A 23,986-nucleotide genomic window follows, 5' to 3' on the forward strand; every position below is an offset into this window, starting at 1 on the left:
TCCTCTAACCCTCTTGCTTCTTCACCTCCACGTCCTCTCCCTCGGCCTCTTCGGCCTCCTCTGATTCTCACTCTTCTCACTCTTACTGCTCCTTCCATTGTACTCCACACAGACAGCTTACCTGTGGCTTACTTATAGTGCTTAGGCTGATTGCAAAGTGAAGTAATTATCTAAAACAGTTTTCACATGTGAAAGTGTGCCAGACAGTTGGCAAAATAGTGTTAATGATAGCCATACATGTGTATAATTTTGCTAGGAGTGTGTTGGAAATTTGGTAATTGAGTGTAAGCAGTGAGTTGTGTTTAAAGTTCTGCAAAAAGAGTGTTGTGCAGTGAATTGTGCCTACAGTTTTGCAAAGTGTGTGTTACAAAATTGCAAACTGAGTGCAAAGCAGTGTTTGTGCTTTTAGTTTTGCAAACTCAGTGAGTGGTTTTGCTATACGTATTAATAGTTTTAGAAATTGTGCTACAAGAATCACGATTAGCGCTTAAGCATTCAGAAAAAACTGTAAGTATACTCAGTAAACTTGAAGAATACTACTTTTTTGGTAAGGGTACTAATAATTTATAATAACATGTAAGAGCCTATGTGTCATGGACGCTATAATGTAAAGTGTTGCCCCGGCGTCACCCTCTATTTTTGCCGCGACTTTGTCATTCAGAGCCGGTGACCGCACAGTTTACAAATGAGAGGCCACGCCCACTTACCCCCACAGTCCAGAAATAAGTGCGTCTCCATTGGCCAATCGCAGAATTAGAAAACAGCTCGTCATACTCCAGTATACAGCATGACATCAGTGTGATGTAATCCCTGGGGTCCTGGGTGCATTTAAACCCCCTTCATTCACTCTCTCCTCATTTCAAACAGAGAACTGTGGAGCAGCACATCTTCATTTTTCAAAAAGTCATCTTCTTCAAACTCAAAGTGTCCATTAAGAAGTCGCGACTACATTCGTCAGGGAGCTGAGAATTAAAAAACGGGGACCGGCCGCCGTGTAAACCGTGAATCGGATAATCCATCATCGTCCCGACAGAAGATCACTTTTCACAAGTTTCCGTGAAAGCCTGTCTGTTTTTTTCAGGTTTTGATCTGCTTTACAGCGAACGCGCCTCTGGCACTCTCCCGCGAAAGCCACGAGCTGCGAGTTTCCAGCATCACAAGTATAAAAGCAAGAGTTCATCATGAGCAATTACACACATTTAGAGGATCTGCCGCCACAGTACTACCAGGACACAGACTTCGGGGACGAGGAAGAGGAGGAGATGCCAGCGACAGAGAAAGAGCTGGCCGAGGACGCGCCGTGGAAGAAGATCCAGCAGAACACCTTCACCAGATGGTGCAATGAACATCTCAAATGCGTCAATAAGGGCCTCACTGACCTCCAGAGAGACCTGGGCGATGGCCTCAAGCTCATCTCGCTCCTGGAGGTCCTCAGCCAGAAGAAAATGTACAGAAAGCATAATGTCAGACCAAACTTCAGACAAATGAAGCTGGAGAACGTGTCGGTGGCGCTGGAGTTTCTGGACCGGGAGCGAATCAAACTAGTCTCAATAGGTAAGATCCGCATTAAACAGGAATAAGCCTGATGCTTTTTTTTTGTTTTGACTCTAAAAACCTGATGATAATAATAACTCATATAATAATATGTGACCCTGGACCACAAAACAAGCCTTAAGTGTCAGTTTTTTTAAATTGAGATTTATACATCATCTGAAAGCTGAATAATTGATTTATGGTTAGTTATGATAGGACAATATTTGGCTGAGATACACCTGAAAATCTGGAATCCGAGGGTGTAAAAAAATCTAAATATTGAGAAAATCACCTTTAAAGTTGTCCAAATGAAGTTCTTAGTAATGCATATTACTAATCAAAAATTAAGTTTGGATATATTTACGGTTAGAAATTTCCAAAATATATTCATGGAACATGATCTTTAATATCCTAATGATTTTTGGCATAAAAGACAAATGGATAATTTTGACCCATACAATGTATTGTTGGCTATTGCTACAAATATACCCCAGCGATTTAAGACTGGTTTTGTGCTCCAGGGTCACATATTAATAATAATAATAATGATAATGATAATAATAAATGTAGACTAAAAATCTGAAACCTTTATATTAGCTAATTTTATTCACTAATTATGACCAAATAAAACAGCATTATTTTAGGCTATACCAGACCAGAAGTGCAAGTCGTTTTTAAGTGAGTTCAAGTTTGTTTTTTTAGGTATAAAAGCTCCTTAATATAACAACTTTCCCCTTTTTACGTTTGAAAGTACTTCAGTAACCAATCTATTTAACATTAAAACATCTTATAAATGACTTCTGATTGTTATCTTATGACTTCTGATTTATTCATAACTCATTGTTTATTAATAGCTTATTAATAGACGTGAAGTTATCACACACTAATGTGTTTTGTATCTGCACTGTAAGCATGACTGCTAAACCTGTCACAAACACACAAGCCTGCTCATAAACCTTATCAGCGGTCAAAAGCTCACTACTTTACCTCACGCTCTTAAAGATGAGCTGTCAGAGTCTGGGAGCAGTATATCAGCAGCATGTAGCTCACATTGGACCTCCATGTGTCAGTGAGATGGAAAATAGTTATGAGGGGCTACAGCTCGTTTGCTGAGTAAAGGTGAAAGGTTGTATCAGATCTGTCCAGGCATATGATAATAGAGTATTAATGAATGCTGAGTAAATTGCAATGAAGTTACCTCATTGTGATTAATGTTTAGAGCTGCTTGTACAGAAAACCACTCGCTGTAAACCAGTGGTGTGAATGTGTTTAGGGGAGACCTGACTCCTAACAACCTGCGTCTGGATATCAGAGACACTAAAGTAAACTGAGACAGGACTACTATTCATTCAAATAACTATTTTGTGCACTTTTATATTCTTTGAAGTACAATGTTGTTTGAATGTGGTTGTCATTGAATATAATGGTGTACTGTAAAAGTACCATGATAATGCCAGCTGTTAGTCCATTCGCTCACTCGGTTTCCTTTTGATTGTCTTGGATCTGTGCAGACAGCAAAGCCATTGTAGATGGGAACCTGAAGCTGATTCTGGGTCTCATCTGGACACTCATTCTCCATTACTCCATCTCCATGCCCATGTGGGATGATGAGGACGATGAAGAGGTTAAGAAACTCACTCCCAAACAAAGGCTGCTGGGCTGGATTCAGAACAAGGTACCGGAGCTGCCTATTAACAACTTTAACAAGGACTGGAGGGATGGCAAGGCCCTCGGTGCCCTCGTGGACAACTGTGCCCCTGGTAAGTTCACATTCTGACATAACCAAGTTTGTATGGTTTGATTTTGGGCAGTTATGATTGGGTGAGGAAATGCAACAATTTTTTTTTTAAGGCTGTACCAAGATTTTGGGTTCTTACTAATAAGGTAGTTTAGATTCACTATAATGCTGGGTTAAATACAACCCAGCGCTGGGTAAAATATGGACAAACCCAGCAATTGGGTTGTTTTCAACTAGCGGTTGGTTTACTTCCCAGAAGGTTGGGTTAAACATTTAACCCAACTGTTGGCTGAAAACAACTCAATCGCTGGGTTTGTCTATATTTTACCCATCGCTGGGTTGTATTTTACCCAGCATTTTTAGACCATATTTCATTGTTCATTTGTGTTTAATTTTCTGAACTTATGTCAAGAACTTATGGCGAGAACACAATATTATTAATTTAATAAATATAATTTACAGTGCCAGTGCCTATATAAAATCAGTAAAGTATATACAGTAAGTTATGTAATAAATTGAGTAGTAATGCTGTGAGGAGTAATAGTGATAATGTGAGGATATTTATAACCTCTTCTTCTCTTTCCTTTTAGAGAGCTCAGCCCATTTTTGCCATTAGCAAGAACAAATAGTAAAATAAAATAGTAAAAGTAAAACCTGTATTATAAGAATGGATACATTATACAATACAACAGAGAATGAGAGCTTCATATATTTAGTGCATCTAAACCAGTTTTAAAATAACATGACCTGTTTTCTGAGCAACTCTTTGCTCTTTGCTAGTGAGGAGAGGGGTAATGAACTAAAATGTTTACTTCGGTGTAGCTGAAATGAAACAGTCCCTGCGAGACAGTCATGACCATACAGGGTGCTGCTGGCTTTTGACAAATCACAGCATAACTGTTATCATTATATATTTAGGTAACATCATAAGTCTCTTTAGACATATTTTACAAACAATTTCTAAACAACCGACCAGGTTTATGGGAGGCCGGATGTCATATTTGATTTCAATTTTTTATGTATTTTCTGAGGCCTAAATCTTTAGAAGAACTTCAATTATACACTCATATAATTTTAACTCTTTGTGTAGGTCTGTGCCCTGACTGGCAAGCATGGGACCCCAACAAGCCCGTTGCAAATGCTCGTGAGGCCATGCAACAGGCCGATGACTGGCTCGGCGTGCCTCAGGTGAACAACATAAACTCCACATGTTCAGCCAATACAATTTTTACTCTACTTCAGCTACAAGGAAGGCATGGGGTTGTGTAAAATGTTAGAGGTTCCAGCAATTTGACACACAGTGCTGCCTGCTCCATTATCCTCAAGGGATAAGTGTGAGATGCCACGCATGGTGTAGGGTATGTGTCATAAATTCTTGGTGCTGAATTCCCTGCTGACTGTTGAGGGGATGTGGGAGGGGTCTGGGTCCTTGTAAATCCTGTCCTTGACTTGTTGAAGGCTGCTCTCAAACCTCAGCACTCTGTAGATAAATATAGTAGGCTATCTGAAGAGATTGCCACTACCTTGTGATGGTAGAACAGACGTGATTGTGAAAAGAAAATGCAATGTTTATGATTCTCATCATAAATGGGCCTTACGACTAGTTCACTAGTTACTTCTCCAGTGGAAATTTAATGTAGTGGTTTTCTGAGCAAATACATATGCAACTTAAAAGCAATGATTACTGAATAAGGACCACTATACATGCAATACTATAATAAATCTTTGATCTATAGGTGATAGCTCCAGAGGAAATCGTGGATCCAGATGTGGATGAGCATTCAGTGATGACGTACCTCTCTCAGTTTCCCAAAGCTAAACTAAAGCCTGGAGCTCCTGTCAAGCCAAGGCAGCTGCACCCCAAAAAGGCCAAGGCCTATGGACCAGGTGAGCAAACTACAGGCTCATAAACCAAGTGCAGTTGTCTTGAAACACAAAAAGTGCTCTGTCAACACAAGCTCATAGAGCATTTTTGCGCTAAACATAAAAATGATTAAGTTTATTAAATTTTAAAATATCAGTTATTTAGCCTTTATTTTTGCACTTTGGATACTTTGTTTGCATGCAGTCTTGCAAGCTTGTGTGTGACAGTTTTATCTGTATTGATTTTTTTTTTTTCACGAAAACAGGTATTGAGCCTCAGGGGAACATGGTTTTGAAGCCAGCTGTTTTCACTGTGGAAACACTGGAGGCAGGACTTGGTGAAGTGATCGTGTATGTAGAGGACCCAGAGGGTCACACTGAGGAGGTGAGACAAGACAGATGTTCATTTCTAATGCTCTGTAATTATCGCATCAATGTGAAACAAACCATCAATCACATTTTAAACTAGAATTCATATTTTAATTTTGTTAGGCTAAAGTTGTCCCCAACAATGACAAGCAAAGATCATTCTCTGTCACCTATCTGCCCAAAGTTGAGGGGCCCCACAAGGTAAGCATTAGTACAAGAACATGGTTCAGTGTCCATTTTAGCAAGTAATCCGGTTTGCTTCCAGTGGCATGGTTGTTTATTTATTCTTATATATCACAGGTGAAAGTACTCTTTGCTGGTCAGGACATTGATAAGAGCCCCTTCATGGTGAACGTGGCAAAGGCTCTGGGTGATCCCAAAAAAGTTCAGGCTCGAGGTCCAGGTCTGGAGCCAGTGGGCAATGTGGCCCATAAGCCTACTTATTTTGACATCTGCACTGCAGGTGAGCAGAACGCACTTGTCTTGTCTTAGACGAGCCTTTTCTATATGAAGGTGAACTCAAGATCCTGTCTCACCATTTTCAGGTGCTGGGGCAGGAGATGTTAGTGTGGTCATTGTTGACCCTCAGAATAAAAACAACACTGTGGAAGTTCTTCTGGAAAACAAGGGTGATAACATCTTCCGTTGCACCTACAAACCTCTGCAAGAAGGGCTGCACACCATCCATGTGAGCTTTGCTGGGCAGCCAATACTCAACAGCCCCTTTAAAGTGCAAGTCTCTGAGGGTGAGCATCTGTTAACTTTCCTTTCTTACATATCTTGCTGTCTTATTAAGATATTCCTCAAATATCTTTAAATGTGTCCGTCATATTGGAACAGTACATGGGCAACAATCAAAAACAGACAAAAAATCTCCCCACAACCCAAAAAACAATTGTTTATTTTGTAGCACACCCTAAACCTTCGTCTGGGGCTCCGAAGCAGGTACTCGCTCTTACAAAGAAAGGTGCGCTGCCGCTCGACTTGGGTCCAAATCTCTTTGTTTATTCCTCTGCTGGCAACAGTATCTAAGCTTAGCTTCTTGCTTGGTCGCAGCAGCTTGATTCCTGCCATGCGTCAAAACACCCACTTTGAGGCATAGTAGGAATAAGATAAATGTTAGTGTGTTTGTATTGGAGGATTGCAGAGCAGCAAAGACTGACTACATGAACTTATACAACACTACACTAAATTCTGAAGTCGTGAAGTGCAGGATATTTGAATGCCATGTAAAAAAACTGCTTTTTAATATATTTTTATACAGCTTGTAATAGAGCAGAGTATTTTGGGCTTGAATGTAACATTGTCGGTTTGGCTGTTTATAAGATGACCTTTCCAGTCATCAATGACCAATAATCTGGCATTATAAAAGCTGATATTGTATTTTATGGATGTTCTGTGTACTGCATATTTCCATTTATCATATTTGACTTGCTTTGTATGAGGATCTGTGACAACTGAACAAAGCAGCATTGCAGTGTTCCAGTTCGTCATCAAAGCAACTCATCAGAAGCACAGCACCTCGCTTGCTCTTACTAACACTGCTTCGGTCTGTGCATTTGGAGACGTTTTGGACATTTTATAATCTGTTTGCTTTGTATTTTCCCCATCAGCCAGCAATGCAAATGCTTGTCGTGCCACTGGCCGGGGACTGCAGCCTAAGGGTGTTCGGGTAAAGGAGGTGGCAGATTTCACTGTCTTTACCAAAGGAGCAGGAACTGGAGAACTGAAGGTCTCAGTGAAAGGGCCTGGTGAGTCATTTTTAAATTTGCTGCTTTTCAAGGGTGTAATTCTTAGTTTGTTTGCTCATCATTTAATATGCCTGTGTTTAGAAAATGTTGAATGTGAATGTTTTCAGGAGGAGTAGAGGTGCCTGTGAAAGTACGAGATGTTGGTGATGGAGTGTACAAGTGTGATTATTGTCCCGTTAAGCCTGGAAAATATAATGTAAACATCACATGGGGAGGCCAACCTATTCCTCAAAGGTGGGAGCTAATATGATAACCTAGTATATCCATTACAATACAAATACACTCAAATTTTTACGTCAAAGTTTCCAGCACTATATTTATGTATTGTGTTTATTTTAGCCCATTTATAGTGGAGGTCAGCAAGGAAGCTGGACCTCAGAAGGTGCGGGCTTGGGGTCCTGGCTTGAAGACTGGAATGGTTGGCAAGTCAGCTGACTTTGTTGTTGAGGCTATTGGTACAGAAGTAGGATCTCTAGGTAGGTAATTCTAGATGAGGAAGAACATAACTTTCTTGTATGCATACAACAAATTTTTACATGACATCACTTTCTTTAAAGGGTTTTCTGTTGAGGGCCCCTCTCAAGCAAAGATAGAGTGTGATGATAAAGGTGACGGTTCCTGTGATGTGCGTTACTGGCCCACTGAACCCGGAGATTATGCGGTTCATGTCATCTGTGATGATGAAGATATCAAAGACAGCCCCTTCATGGCCCATATACTTCCAGCAGCTAATGATGTCTTCCCTGAGAAGGTGAATAACATGTGAAAAACTGCTCAATGACAGTCACCTCTTATTTTCTTAATTTTTGCTGTCAGTGTTATTGATCTGAAGGATCTCATGTGCAGGTCAAAGCATTCGGGCCAGGCTTGGAGCCTACGGGAGTTATTGTCAACAAATCAACACAATTCACTGTTGACGCTCGACAAGCTGGCAAAGGCAGTCTGAAGATCTATGCTCAGGTGTGTCCATGTGTAATAGTCTCAATGTTTTCCTTTGGAAATGATGGCAGGCTAAACTAAGGCTAAACATCAGTCCTGTAAGTAGAATCAGTGTTACAAGATAACAGAGGACAAAGACTCATAACATGTACCAATCAAACCAATGAATCATTGAAAAGGAATCATTTTGTGTCTGCAAACTGGCTAAATGGTGACCTACTGGGCTTTTCTTCTAGGATGCTGAAGGCTGTGTGATTGACATTCAGATTACTGATAAGGGAGATGGCACTTTTGTTTGTACGTATGTTCCTACCAAACCAGTGAAGCACACCATCATAATTACCTGGGGGGAGGTCAATGTACCCAAGAGTCCCTTTAGAGTGAGTATTCCCAGTGTAGTATTTTAGTTTGTATTATGCTGTGATGGAGCAACACCATTAGATGAGTCATTGTTTGAGATTTAAACTTGTTGTTTGCTCATTATTGCTTAAAACTCTGTCTTTTAAAGGTTCTTGTTGGTGAAGGCTGTCACCCTGACAAAGTGAAGGTCTTTGGGCCTGGAGTTGAGAAAACTGGCCTGAAGGCGAATGAGCCCACCTACTTCACTGTTGACTGCAGTGAAGCTGGCCAAGGTTTGCAAAACAAGCTTATTTTTTTCTCTTTATATGACACAGTGTAAATGTTGCTAACCATTCTGACTATATCTTAGGTGATATCAGCATTGGGATCAAATGTGCCCCAGGAGTGATGGGTCCAGCAGAGGCAGATATCGATTTTGACATCATTAAAAATGATAATGACACCTTCACTGTCAAATACATGCCCCCTGGCCCTGGCCGTTACACCATCATGGTGCTCTTTGCAGATCAGGTAAAGCAGCCTTCTTGCCAAAAACCAATTGTACACTAAGGCTAAGTGAACATCTCAAACTCTTCTCTGCTTAACACAGGAAATCCCCACTAGCCCATTCAAAGTCAAGGTGGATCCTTCTCATGATGCTGGCAAAGTCAGTGCTGAAGGTCCTGGACTGAACAAGACAGGTGGGTGTAAGCTACAACATTAACACCTTAAGACCCAGAGAAATGAGTTTTAATTGACAAAGCCCTGTATTACAGGTGTTCAAGTCGATATTCCAACCCATTTCACCATCTTCACGAAGGGAGCAGGAAAGGCTAAACCAGAGGTGCAGTTCAAAACTTCTGCCAAAGGAAACGCTGTTAAAGATTTTGAGATCATTGATAATCACGACTACTCCTACACTGTGAAGTACACTGCTCTCCATCAGGTCAGGGGTCACTAACATCTATTCCATTTTGGTTTTACTTTGAACGCGAATGTTATTACGATGGGAAATGTTACATCTTACCAAATGCCTAATCTTCTGCAAAATAGGGCGAGATGGCTATCATGGTCACACATGGCGGAGATCCCATTCCTAAAAGCCCTTTCATGATCACAGTTGCCCCTCCACTCGATCTTGGCAAAGTCAAAGTTCAAGGCCTTAATGAAAGTAAGCACTTTAACTCAACAGTTAAACCTCAGCTATCAACCATAAATGCATACTGCTCCAATGCTTACTAAACTGCTATTTGTGTTGCAGAAGTGGAAGTTGGAAAGGACCAGGAGTTTATTGTTAGCACGAAAGGGGCAGGTGGACAGGGTAAGGTAAATGTGACCATAACCTCACCCTCTGGTAGAACAATACCTTGTAAATTGGAATCAGACAAGACCAAAGAGGCCACCTGTGTGAAATACATCCCACCCGAAGAGGGTCATTACAAGGTGGACATCAGCTATGATGGGAACCCCGTTCCAGAAAGTCCCTTCGCTGTAGAGGGACTCATGCCTGCTGATCCCTCAAAGGTAAGATAAGAGCTTATTGGAAATAATAGGTTTCTTTTAGAGATGCACAGATTGACCACCAGGGGACTGGAATTAGCCAATTTTCCGCATGATCGGACCGGTGACAGGACGGTCCGTTTTGACATCGCACTTACGCTCACATCCACGTGTAAACATGTTTTGCAGTTGAGGCTTGCGCAGCCTGAATGAGAGAGAGACTCGTGCAGAAATCAAAACTAATGAGCAACACAGAAAGTTATTATGGAGCCCAGGACGTCAATCAACAACAACAAAAAAACAATCTGTGGCAATGGTTTTGCAATTCGTTCCTTCAGTTTATAAACCGTACTCACAAATTCTTAAACTGTTCCCTTGGTTTAACAGATTGTGCCCACGGATTAATAAACCATACCCACAAATTTCCAATCCATGCTTTCAGATTTTGTAAACCGTACCTTTGGTTTTTCAGTCCGTACCCACAAATTCATAATCAGTGCGCACGCTTTCACAATCCATTCCCACGGGTTTGTAAACTCACGGATTTGTGGCCCCACCCCCAGTAGGGGTGTAAGAAAATATCGATACACGCGAGTATCGCGATATTTTGTTTGGCGATACTGTATCGATTCTCCAAAACAGAATATCGATATTTAAAAAAAAGAAGAAAGAAATCATACAAGATTCATGGCAGTTGTTTCGTTCTGAGTTCATATCCCGACCACTAGACATCAGTCTTCATCTCTGAACTTAAACAGTGACAGGAAATACTAGCATCAGGGCACTCCACTAATGTTAGCGTTAATATATTTCGCTGGCAGTAATGGAGGATGAAAGAATTGATCCAGTACTCGTTTCGGTGTACAAAGCTGAAGTGTGGCGCCATTTGGGCTTTTGTGGTAATGTCCGCCCCGGGACCGAGGCGCGAGCGCAACCTCGGTTCTGCTGCTTGCCGCGTCCCGTGTTGAAGAGCCTTTGCGCGGCGGGCGGCGCGTCGCGGTCTCGGCGATTCCACGCGGAACATAAATACAAACTGAAAAACCTGAGAAATCCAAGTTGAAAAGTTCAGAGAATGTTTAACATCTGTATTTATTTGATTGTTTTACAATTGTTTTGTTTTCTTTAGGAATCCTGCAAGCACTTTATTTTTCATTGGTATTAAGCAGATGTCATTTTTGGTTCAGATCAAATGTTATGACATTTAATTATAAACTTAAACTGTGAAACTTTAAAGTACAGTCTATAAATATATATTTTTATCTTTTTATAAAATACATTTTATACATACATTTAACTGAAGAATCGTGCAAGCACTTGAATATTTCCCCCTTTACTCGTCCTGCACAAAAAGTGGTTCAGTAATGTTGAATGTTACAGGGACTGATTATTGCAAATGCAGATCCCAGTGTGTTCTGCAGTGTGTTCTGGTTAAACTATTTTTATTTATTTAAAACCATATGCTAAGGTTTGCATATGGTGGTGTGTCCTTAATGACAGCTTTCCTAAAAATATATATATCCTATTCCTAAAATAAGAAATATCCCAATATATCGCCTTGCTTACAGTATCGCAATATATCGTATCGCAACCCCTGTATCGTGTATCGTATCGTATCGCCAGATTCTTGCCAATACACAGCCAGTCTTTGCCGGCAGGTTCAGGCCACCTGTTTAGGTGCAGGATGCATTGCATTGTGTTTAAACTTTATTTTTCATAGTTTATTTTTACATTAATCACCAGGATAAAACACTGTCACCTGTGTTTTATCCTTTTAGTGATAAATGTAAAATAAACGCTAAAAATGCACCAAAATAAAATATTAGGCTAAGTGATGGAAAAGCGCGGTGCAAATGGCTTTGTAAACTTTATTTTTCAAAATGGAGAATTTCCTGAATTTTCTGAAAAAAACAATAGAGTTTCGAGAGGAGAAGTTAAAACACAATACAAAACAAATAATGTACATGCTATATTTTTTATTAAATTGCATCCTGGCTGAATGCAATGTGATAATAGGCCTAGTTATTTAAAAACAGCATTAACCAGTGAAGCTTGTTGCATGCATCTAAGTCTGGAGGAAAAAGCTTAGTATAATAAATTCATGTTAAGCATGAATGTTACACAAACACATTTCCAAATCTGTAAAAGGTTATTTAAAAAAATTAAAGCATTCATATCTTAAGTGCACTCATTTATAGTTATAAATTAATATAATAATATTATTATTATTATTATTTTATTGTTATTACTAGGCTATTGTTATTATTACATTTAGGCTACATATGCGTCTAGAAGAAGCTTTAATCCAAAAGGATTTATAAAAGAGGAACAAAGCAATTAGTCAAAATTCAGTCATAACAATGTTTTTTAAGACAATAATAAAAAAGATTCTCACAAATAAAGATTTTGACGCACATCATTCTTATTAAATCGTTGTATTCCACCTTGTACCCGCTACAGTAAGCAGTTAAGACCATTTGATGTATTCCACTTAATAATACACAATAAAACAATGTAAAGATTTGTTAATATGTGGCCTACGTGGGAACTCTACCGTGAGTACAGTTTACAAACCCGTGGGCATGGATTGTGAAAGTGTGCGCACAGATTATGAAAATAGTTCCAATCAAAGCCACAGCAGAATGTTTCGTTAATGAATGAATCCACAATTTTGAACAAATCTAGTCAATGATTCAGTAACCCATTCATAAAGATAGTCATTTGCCTAATTTCTGAATTAATCAGCCGTTTGAAGGAATTGGTTGAATGAATGACTCATTAAAACAGTATTTTGGCGCCACCTACTGGAGGTTTTATTTCTACCTTTTAAGTAGAGTTGTTTAAGTGAGAGAACATCTGTAACTTAGTCCAGATTTTGGGAATTGTACTGTTTAATCATTTCTTTTATTATGTGAAAACATTTTTGTATTGAACAAAAGTATAGATTTTTATTAGTATATGCTGTCAATTAGTTCTTAGAAAGAAAATCGGAAAAAAAAAATTCTTCAGTTCCCTTTCTAAATTAGTTTAAATCAGTTCGTCCAAAAAAATTGCAATCGGTGCATCTCTAGTTTCTTTGCAATATTATATGAGCTCTATAATTTTACGTTACTGGATTTCCTACTAGGTTCGTGCCTTTGGACCAGGACTTAAGGGTGGTGTTGTGGGTCAGCCTGCACGGTTCACTATTGACACAAAAGGGGCTGGTGCTGGTGGTCTGGGTCTAACACTGGAAGGCCCCTGTGAGGCTAAGATTGAGTGCCAGGACAAAGGTGATGGAACCTGCTCTGTTGTCTACCTGCCCACAGAGGCTGGTGACTACAACATCAACATCCTATATGGGGAAGCTCATATCCCTGGCTCCCCTTTTAAAGCTGTTGTCAAGCCAGCTCTGGATGCTGGCAAAGTTATAGTGAGTGGACCCGGACTGGAGCGGGCTAAAGCTGGTGAGGTGGCCACTTTCACAGTGGACTGCAGTAGAGCCGGAGAGGCTGAACTCACCATTGAGATTATGTCAGATTCAGGGGCTCAAGCTGAAGTTTGTATTCAAAAGAACAAAGATGGAACATTTTCTGTCACCTACACCCCTCTCTTTCATGGCATACACACCATCACCATTAAATATGGAGGTCAGCAGGTGCCCAAGAGCCCCATACGTGTTCAGGTGGAGCCATCTGTGGACACAAGTGGGATTAAAGTGTACGGACCAGGAGTTGAACCCAGAGGTAGTATTTAAAATCCTTAATGATAGCTTTCTGTCTTTACATTTATCAGTTATACCTTATTGTCCTGTTATTCTGTCACTCAAGGGGTCCTTAAGGAGGTGACCACACACTTCATTGTGGATGCCCGGGCCCAGACTAAGACCAAAGGAGGAAATCATGTTAAGATTCGCATTATCAACCCATCAGGCGCAAACACAGATGCATATATCACTGACAAGGGCGACAGCACATACAGAGTGGAATACACTGCTTTTGAGGATGGTACGTCACAGAAACACTGAACAAATGAGTGAAGGCCTTCAAAAAAGTGTTTGAATTATTTGGCAACACTTCAGTTTAGGGACCAATTCTCACTATTGACTAGTTGCTTATTATCATTCATATTACCAGCATATTGACTGTTTATTAGTTACTTATAAAGCACATATTAATGGCTTATTCTGCACCATATTGTACATGACTATTTTACTCTTGACCATATTTTAGATCCCTTAAACTTACCCGATACCTAAACTTAACAATTGCCTTACTAACTATTAATGAGCAGCACATAAATTAGTAGTGAGACCTGGTCCCCAAACTAAAGTGTGACCAATTATTTTATATATTAATACAAGTGAATGCAAGTTGTAGGTTTTCACATTAGATATGTAGTAGATGGTGAAGGAATCCTATCAGAAAGAGATGCATGTATATATATAATAAATCTGGGATTGGGTACATATAAAAACAGACCATGGCATGTTTTTAGAAGCTTTCAGTGCTTAGCAGGGGAACTGAATGAGAGCATATGACAGATGCAGGGAGAGTTTATAAATAGGAAATGCATTGTAAAAAGAGATCATTAAATAGTTGTGTGCCTGTCTAGGGCCCACCACACAGTTGTACAGAAATACAGCTTGTATTTATACCAGCGACAGCTGCAGTTCACAGTTAAAACAGAGCAGATAGCAAAAGCTAAATGCTATAAAACTCTGAATATTAACTATACTATAACTATAGAAAAACATGTTTAACACAGCTATTTCCTGTGAAGTAGGATTGACATGAACCAGAATTCTTCAAATTAAAGTAATTCTTTGCTTTGTGTAGGTTTGCACATGATCGAGGTCTTTTATGATGACGTTGCTGTTCCTAAGAGCCCCTTTAAGGTGTCAGTTGTCGAAGGTTGTGACCCAACACGTGTTCGAGCCTATGGTCCAGGCCTAGAAGGTGGGCTAGTTAACAAACCCAACTGCTTCACAGTGGAGACAAGGTATGGGGTCTATACTGTATGCATATATAATCATTGGTGCCTGAAGAGAAACTCATATTTGCTTTAAAGATGGATGATATTTGAGTTATTTATGTCTCATCGTACATCCATGCTTATGATTTTAAGGGGTGCTGGGACCGGTGGTTTGGGCTTGACCATCGAAGGAGCATCAGAAGCCAAAATGTTCTGTAAGGATAACAAAGACGGTAGTTGCAGTGTTGAATACATGCCTTTCACTGCTGGAGACTATGATATTAATATCAATTATGGAGGCCAGCCTATTCCAGGTAAAATATCTAAATATCTAAATACCTATATATACTTCAACTATTACTGGATTATCTTGTATAGTTAGTAACTGTATAGTTCTATAGCTGCTTTATTGCTACTGCTTTATTGTATTTGGGTTGAGAGCTGTGTTCTTCTTCTGCTGTTCTCAGGCAGTCCATTCCGGGTGCAGGTCAAGGATGTGGTGGATGTCAGTAAGGTGAAGTGCTCAGGTCCTGGACTCGCTAACAGAGTTACCGCACATGTTCCACAAACCTTCACTGTGGACAGCAGCAAAGCAGGAGTGGCTCCTCTACTGGTGCAGTTGTACGGACCAAAAGGTACATAACAAAAAGCCCTCCATTGTACTGGAGATTTACTGTAGAAAACCCTATGCTCAATACTTACCGCTGAACAATGAGCTTTCCCTTCGAAATCGTGAACATGTTCGTCTTACAGGAACCCTGGAGCCTGTAGTTGTTAAAAACAACCGGGATGGAACACATACTGTCAACTACACCCCTGCACAGGAGGGTCCACACACCGTGTCTGTCAAATACGCCAACCACGAAGTACCTAACAGGTAAGATCATAAAGTCATGCATTTTAGATTTTAGTCACCGCATGTCAGTAATACAAACATAATCATTTCATGTCTCTTTCACTTTGTGGTTGTTAACAGTCCATTCAAAGTCAATTCAGCCCCCACACATGATGCCAGTAAGGTGCGTGCTAGCGGACCCGGTCTGGACACTAAAGGAGTGGCTGCCAGTCTTCCGGTGGAGTTTACCATTGATGCTCGTGATGCAGGAAAAGGCCTTCTGACAGTTCAAATCCTTGTAAGCCTCTCTTCTTATAACAAAAACCTCAAAACAAGGCATATATTACCAAAGCGGCACATTTAAACGTTGTGTTGCATTTAGGATCCAGAGGGAAAGCCAAAAAAGGCTAGCATTCAAGATAATAGAGATGGAACCTACACTGTATCTTATGTGCCAGACATGACTGGCCGCTACACCATAACCATTAAGTACGGTGGAGATAGCATCCCAAACTCACCTTACAATGTCCAAGCCTTTCCTACTGGTGATGCCAGCAAGTGCCTGCTCACAGGTATTTTTTCCATTTTGGTGCTTTCAAAGTTTCGTGATTTCTTTTGGCTACTCTGGTTTTACTAAAAATATGTTTGCTTGCTTTTTATTTTCAGTGTCTATTGGAGGACATAGTGTTGGTAAGAAATCAGGAAATTAATTTAAGATAGTTTAATTAATTATTGTATAATGGTGGAATATTTTCTGCCATTATAAATGTTCTACCATTACACCAAGTAATACGTTTCCAAGGTTTAATTGTTTGGTTTTAACAATGTTTTTATTTGAGCAGAAAGCCTTGGGCCCAATATTAAGTTCGCAGAAGAGACATTCATCACTGTGGATGCCAAAGCTGCTGGAAAAGGGAAGGTGACATGTACGGTTCTGACCCCTAATGGCATGGAGCTGGATATGGATGTTACAGAAAATCCAGATGGCACCTTCGACATATATTATACTGCACCCGAGCCGGGAAAATATGTCATCACGATCCGCTTTGGTGGGCAACACATTCCTAAAAGCCCTTTTCAAGTCATGGTGAGTGATATTACTGAACAGGTGTATCAGACTGTGTATCACTGTCATGATAACGCCATGATAGATAGAGCTACTGATACTGATACCAGGGACATTACAACAGAAAGGGATTTAAATGACATGGTTAAAATATTCAGTGTTGAAGTGGTGGAAAGACAACAGCACACTGTTTGAAACATTGTGGTTTGTTGATTGTCTTTCTTATGTTATCTCAGGCTACAGATCAGCCTGTTGTACCAAGAGATGACACAAAGCCCATGTTTCAGCCGCTGAACTTAGTTATCCCATTCACTGTCCAGCAAGGAGAGCTCAGGGGTAACATCTTTAATCATATTCATTCAGAGCAGAAAATGTCACTACTCTTATGTACTGTTTTCTGAAGTGCACCATGTTTGTTTTGTTTGCAGGGGAAGTGCGTATGCCTTCTGGTAAGACAGCTCGTCCTTTCATCAGGGACAACAAAGATGGAACACTCACCGTGCAATTTCAGCCTACAGAGAGAGGCCTGCATGAAATGGATATAAAGTATGATGGCAACCATATCCCAGGTTGGACTCCATTTTGGAATTATCTGCAAAATGGCCCAAAAAAGTTTTTGGACACACAATCCAAAGTTAAAATATATAAAAAATATATAAATACAAAGTTCTGGCATGAAACTCTAGATGGTGCAGTCCGACAGGTGAAACTCAATCTGACAATAGTGACATTATTATCACATGCCGCAGCTGATTGGTTCTTTTTGTATCAGCAGCCAGTGAGCTCACTGCTCAACATTCAAATACTTGGCTAGTGCTTGCTGTAGCAGTTGCAGCGTGCTTCAGAATCCCTCCACCTCCCCAGCTCCACCTGTATAGATCTGCTATGGGGTATTCATTTATGCTATATGAGGGTTATTTCATATATGTTATATGTGCAGCCGCAGCATTTCCTACATGCTCACAGCAGCATGTTGTGGACGTATTGGCAGTAGCAAGTCTCAGTACTTGCTCTGTCGCAGCAGCAGCAGCGTAGCAGATCTATTCCGCCAAGACCAAAAACATTAACATTGCCATGTACATTACCATGACTATGCCTAGGAGAGTTGTCATGACAGAACTTTTATTTGATAATATTGGCATTTGCAAACACACAATACGTGCAGAGAGTTTCACTTGTTAATGACATGAAATACTTTTATGAAGCTTAAATGTTCAAATTGACATATTAATACCACTGTAATTTTCATTTAACATCCATGGAATGATAAATTGCACAAGGCTTGTTACAGAATCATGACTTGAATGCAATTATGTTCACAGGAAGTCCTTTGCAGTTCTATGTAGATGTAATGAACAGTGGAATGGTCACAGCCTATGGACCTGGTCTGTGCCATGGGACAGTCAATAAACCAGCCACTTTTACTGTTGTTACCAGGAATGCTGGACAAGGTACATAAAGGTTTTGTTTTGCATCAAATTAAATGTAAATATATTAATACAAACAAAACAAAACACCCCCCCCCCCCAAAAAAAAAAAACAAACAAACAAAAAACGTAACAATTACTTCATTTTGTTTGCCCTTCACAGGTGGATTGTCCCTTGCTGTAGAGGGTCCATCTAAAGCAGAAATCAGTTGTAAGGACAATAAAGATGGCACCTGCACTGTGTCCTACTTGCCCACTGTACCTGGCGATTACAACATCATCGTCAAATTTGATAACAGTCATATTCCTGGCAGCCCCTTCACAGCAAAGATCACTGGTATGACAAGCACTTGAGTTTTTAAAAATCTGACCTGGCAAAAATAGCCAAACTCTTGCGTATGGTGACTTACCATCCTCTCTGTTAATGTGTCATGTCCATGTAGGTGACGATTCACTCCGAAGGTCTCAGATGAACATTGGCACGGCAGCAGATGTCTCACTGAAGATCACAGAAACAGACCTGAGCTATCTAACAGCTAGTATTAAAGCTCCATCAGGAAAGGATGAACCATGCCTGCTGAAGAGATTGCCCAACCAGCACATTGGTAAGCACATAAAAGGCTATAAAATACTTTCTGCATATACTGCATTTGCATTAAATAATCTCTGCTCTCCTTGCCTCACCAGGTCTCTCGTTCACCCCAAAGGAAGTGGGGGAGCATGAGGTCAGTGTGAGGAAGAGTGGGACACACGTGAACAACAGCCCTTTTAAGATTATGGTAGGGCCATCTGAAATCGGGGAGGCCAGCAGGGTCAAGGCTTTTGGTAAAGGTCTCGTTGAAGCACATACCTTTGAAGTGGCCGAATTCTTTGTGGACACTAGAAATGCTGGTATGTTGTTGCAGTTCTTTTGCACTTACAGTTGTTTACGCATGATTTCAAACTGTGTTGGGGACGTTACTTTTAAAAGTAATGCATTACAATATTGCGTTACTTGCTAAAAAGTAACTAATTGCGTTACTTTTCATGAAAAGTAATGTGTTAAGTAACTTTTTCCTCATCTGGGCTGGGGTTGCTTGTTTATTTTTAATGTAAAACAAAGTTATATTTTGGCAAATGTAAAAGTCCTTTCACACCAAAAGTGAAAGAATAAATCTCAGCAGCAGAAAATGTAAATTCACATCTGTACAGTAGAGGGTGCAGCCAAACAAGCCTTTCAGCTGTGCTGCTCTTCTGGATTGCATTAAGAATAGGATGCAAAAGAATAAAGTTCAACACTGTTTATCTAAAGTATGCCATAATAGTATGGTTGAACTTGATCATTGAAGGTCAGCAGCAAAGACATTGGTTAATAAAATGGGATTAAATACTTAAAGATATTTTCATGTAAATTAAAAAAAGAATACGTTACTTTACTAGTTACTTAAAAAAAGTAATCTGATTATGTAACTCGCATCGCTTGTAATGCATTACCCCCCAACACTGATTTCAAATTTAAACCTAATGCAATACCCCTAATTTAAATGATTTTCACACCATCTTGGTTTTAAAGGATATGGAGGACTTGGATTGTCAATTGAGGGTCCAAGTAAAGTGGATATCAATTGTGAGGATATGGAAGATGGAACATGTAAAGTGACATATTGCCCCACTGAACCAGGCAACTACATCATCAACATCAAGTTTACAGACAAACACATACCAGGTTACTTTCCCAGTGTTTCTTTACAATTATATACTCATGTAGACCGGCAGTTGACAATAGTAGAGATTTATAACAATTTGTTTGTTCATCCCACTTCGTAGGAAGCCCTTTTACAGTGAAGGTAACAGGAGAAGGAAGGATGAAGGAGAGTATAACAAGAAAAAGGCAAGCTGCCTCTGTTGCCTCAGTAGGCAGTGCATGTGACCTAAACCTCAAAATCCCAGGTAAAAACAAGCGTTATATATGATTTTTATATGGAATGGATTTAAATGGAATACAATAAACAGTGACAGAGTTAACACTTTTTAAACAACTAAAGTTTCAACAACTTAAAATTTCTCCGATGCATTTCTACACAGGAAACTGGTTTCAGATGTTGTCAGCACAGGAGCGCTTAACTCGTACCTTCACACGCAGTAGCCACACTTACACACGTACAGAACGCACAGAAATCAGCAAGACCCACGGAGGTGAGACTAAGCGGGAGGTACACGTAGAAGAGAGTACACAGCTTGGCAGTGACCCTTTCAGAGATGTTTTTGAGTCCTTCCTGGGAAGAGAACGACTGGGTAGCTTTGGTGCAGTAAGGCAAGAGGGTAAGGATAAACCATTATTAAGCTCCCTCCCTCCCTAAAACACCCCTAGCTTTTGTTTTATTGCTTACCTTCATTGGTTTTTCCCATTTCCAGCTGACACAGGCATTCAGGCAATGACAGCTCAGGTGACCAGCCCTGGTGGAAATGTAGCCGATGCAGAGGTTGTTGATAGCGGGAACAGTACCTACAGAGTCCGCTTCGTACCTTCTGAAATGGGTTCTCACACAGTCAACGTCAAATACAGGGGTGAGCATGTCCCTGGAAGCCCCTTCCAGTTCACTGTTGGGCCCCTAGGGGAAGGAGGCTCTCACAAGGTCCGGGCTGGAGGCACAGGCCTAGAGAGAGCTGTCGCAAAAGTTCCTGGTATGTTTTAAACAGTTTTGTTTTCTTCTGATTTTTTGTAAGGATAAATACTGTCATAGATTTTCCTCTCATCGTCTGCATCTCTCTTTTCATTACTCTGTGACAGCTGAATTCAGCATTTGGACTAGAGAGGCTGGAGCAGGTGGTCTGTCCATTGCTGTTGAGGGTCCAAGTAAGGCTGAAATCTCCTTTGAAGACAGAAAAGATGGATCCTGTGGTGTTATTTACATTGTGCAGGAGCCAGGTGAGGCTTACAACAGAACTTGCTATGATTTGAATTATACTTATTTTGCAAATCCAGTTGAAATCATTGCGCTCCCATTCTCCATTTCTTCTCTCAGGTGACTATGAAGTTTCCATCAAGTTCAATAACGAGCATATCCCAGATAGCCCCTTCGTTGTTCCTGTTGCTACATTGTCTGATGATGCACGTCGACTTACTGTTACAAGTCTTCAGGTATAAGCTCCACAGCTAAGCACAACCGCTCTATACCTTAGAGAACAAACAGGAATGCTTAGATCGAATGTGTCCCTGGAGCACAAAGCAGTCATGTCGCTGGGGTATATTTGTAGCAATAGCCAACAATACATTGTATGGGTCAAAATTATAGATTTTTCTTTTATGCCAAAAATCATTAGGATATTAAGATCATGTTCCATGAAGATATTTTTTACATTTCCTACCATCAAAACTTAATTTTTGATTAGTAATATGCTTTTCTAAGAACTTAATTAGGAAAACTTTAAAGGTGATTTTCTCAATATTTTGATTTTTTTGCACCCTCAGATTCCAGATTTTCAAATAGTTGTATCTCAGACAAATATTGTCCTATTCTAACAAACCATACATCAATGGAAAGCTTATTATTAATTTCAATAAATTGAACCTTATGACTGGTTTTGTGAGAGTCCAGAGTCACATATAACAAATGATGGTAGTAACTACTGCAACAGTACAATACAAGCTTGCCACAACTCTTTTTGCTCTTTGAGTCATGGCTGAGTTATCTTTGTCCATGAGCTGTAATTGGACTCCATGTATATCCAGGGCCATGCTATTACTTTGTTGAGCAGGGATTAAGTGTTCTATCTATTTATCTACCTCTCTGTCTGTCTCTCTCTCTGTGCATGAATGTATTGCTGTGCATTTGAGTGGGAAATCAAACTTTCATTCCTCTTATCACGTGCAGGAGAAGGATTTGAAGATTAACCAGGAAGCCTCATTTGCGGTTCAGAGGAATGGGGCGAGAGGTGTCATAGATGCAAAAGTTCACGCCCCCTCTGGTGTAGTAGAGGAGTGTTATGTGACTGAACTGGATAGCGGTAAGTTGTAAACCTGTAGATTTTTTGTTTTAAGTACACTGCTGTCATGCACTCAACTTAACTTTCATTGAATAGGCAACACTTAATTGTTCTAACATCATGATTCCCTCCTTTTCATAGACAAGAATGCAATTCGCTTCATTCCACGTGAGAATGGTGTTCATTGCATTGATGTGAAGTTCAATGGAAGCCATATACCAGGAAGCCCATTCAAAGTACGTGTTGGAGAAACAGAAAGCGTGGGAGATCCGGGAATGGTGACTGCCTTCGGTCCAGGACTTGAGGGTGGACGCACAGGTACTGGTCCAGGATTTAGTATAAATTTGCTTTAGTATAACGTTTTCTTGCTCAGTCAGTACTACACTACTAGCTGATCCAAATGTAATGTTGTGTTCTTACCTTTCTGTAGGGGTCCCCTCTGAGTTTGTCGTAAGCACATGCAAGGCTGGTTCAGGTGCCTTATCTGTTACCATTGACGGTCCCTCAAAGGTCAAAATGGACTGTACCGAGTGCCTAGAAGGTTACAAAGTCTCTTATACGCCTATGGCACCAGGAAACTACCTTATATGCATCAGATATGGTGGGCCACAGCATATTGTTGGCAGTCCCTTCAAAGCAAAGGTTACAGGTAAGACGAACACCAGTTGATTAAACTTCCTTCTTAAATGTAAAGGAATATCCCTTGACTTTTTTGTTGGCAATCAATAATATACCCCAAATCCTGTAAACTAAACCAGGAACAATTTTGCCTTAACTAAATCATCAGACTTCCAGTGTATTTTTTTCAGGTATATAATATTAGTTTAATTGCAAGAGGCCGTGGATTTTAACACGTCTGTCTTTTGCTGTAGGTATGCGTCTGTCTGGAGGCCACAGTCTACATGAAACTTCATCAGTCATTGTGGAGACGGTTACCAAAACCTCAAAGATGGCAGGAGCTTTCAGCACTCTGTCCAGCTCCAAGTCAACTTCAGATGCCAGTAAGGTTGTATGTCAAGGTGCCGGCCTCTCCAAAGCCTTCGTGGGTCAGAAGAACACCTTTTCTGTTGACTGTAGTAAAGCAGGTAAAATAAAACAAAAATAAAGCCGATAATGGTTTTAGCACCAACAAAATAGTTATACAGGATATTTATTTTGCTTTTTTATTTCCTTTCAGGAACAAACATGCTAATGGTTGGCGTGCATGGTCCCAGAACTCCATGTGAAGATGTGGCTGTTAAACACATGGGAAACAAGCTTTACAATGTAACCTACTCAGTGAAGGAGAAAGGAAACTATGTTGTTATTGTCAAATGGGGGGATGAAACTATACCAGGAAGTCCTTTCCATGTGAGTGCTCCCTAAACAGCTTATACCTCTAGATTTCCTAATCAAGAAAAAAACAAAACTAATGGATTGAACAACAGTTGCTAAATTTAGATGAAAAAAAACCCAATATATATATTAACTTTCTCGCTGAGGAAGGCTTTACGACAGAGGCTGATCTTAGAAGGTGCTGCCTTTTATTTAATGTTAACCTGTTTGACGCAAATGCATTTTAATACTGTTTTGAATGCCACAATGTACCATTTATCATTAAAAGAGAGAAGAGTTTTAATTAATAAAAAAGAATAAAGGAACAGTTAAATGTCAATGAACGCCTCTTTTGTATAATCACCAAAAAATGTGACGGGCACTTTTGTTGGTCAG

General features: G+C 40.0%; 1 protein-coding gene across 1 annotated transcript; it reads left to right on the top strand.

The window, feature by feature from the left end:
* Nucleotides 1–1,181: 1,181 nt before the first annotated feature.
* Nucleotides 1,182–23,986, top strand: LOC306867956 (filamin-C-like; the record flags this gene model as incomplete). The annotated part of the gene is made up of 47 exons (XM_079413914.1): nucleotides 1,182–1,554; nucleotides 3,045–3,293; nucleotides 4,362–4,459; nucleotides 5,008–5,158; nucleotides 5,401–5,519; nucleotides 5,627–5,704; nucleotides 5,804–5,966; nucleotides 6,049–6,249; nucleotides 7,117–7,254; nucleotides 7,362–7,488; nucleotides 7,594–7,730; nucleotides 7,812–8,005; nucleotides 8,101–8,214; nucleotides 8,430–8,573; nucleotides 8,702–8,825; nucleotides 8,903–9,063; nucleotides 9,143–9,233; nucleotides 9,309–9,478; nucleotides 9,586–9,703; nucleotides 9,794–10,056; nucleotides 13,157–13,754; nucleotides 13,839–14,015; nucleotides 14,847–15,009; nucleotides 15,136–15,296; nucleotides 15,450–15,617; nucleotides 15,736–15,859; nucleotides 15,959–16,115; nucleotides 16,200–16,389; nucleotides 16,484–16,507; nucleotides 16,660–16,904; nucleotides 17,120–17,219; nucleotides 17,312–17,452; nucleotides 18,206–18,334; nucleotides 18,474–18,647; nucleotides 18,754–18,915; nucleotides 18,998–19,201; nucleotides 19,863–20,015; nucleotides 20,117–20,239; nucleotides 20,375–20,611; nucleotides 20,705–20,974; nucleotides 21,081–21,218; nucleotides 21,316–21,431; nucleotides 22,165–22,297; nucleotides 22,418–22,594; nucleotides 22,707–22,925; nucleotides 23,149–23,361; nucleotides 23,454–23,986. The coding sequence occupies 47 exons, from the start codon at nucleotides 1,182–1,184 to the stop codon at nucleotides 23,639–23,641; spliced, it is 8,097 nt and encodes a 2,698-aa protein (XP_079270040.1). The 3' UTR covers nucleotides 23,642–23,986.

This window comes from Barbus barbus (assembly GCF_936440315.1).
Source record: "Barbus barbus genome assembly, chromosome: 50".
NCBI classification, from domain to species: Eukaryota; Metazoa; Chordata; class Actinopteri; order Cypriniformes; family Cyprinidae; genus Barbus; species Barbus barbus.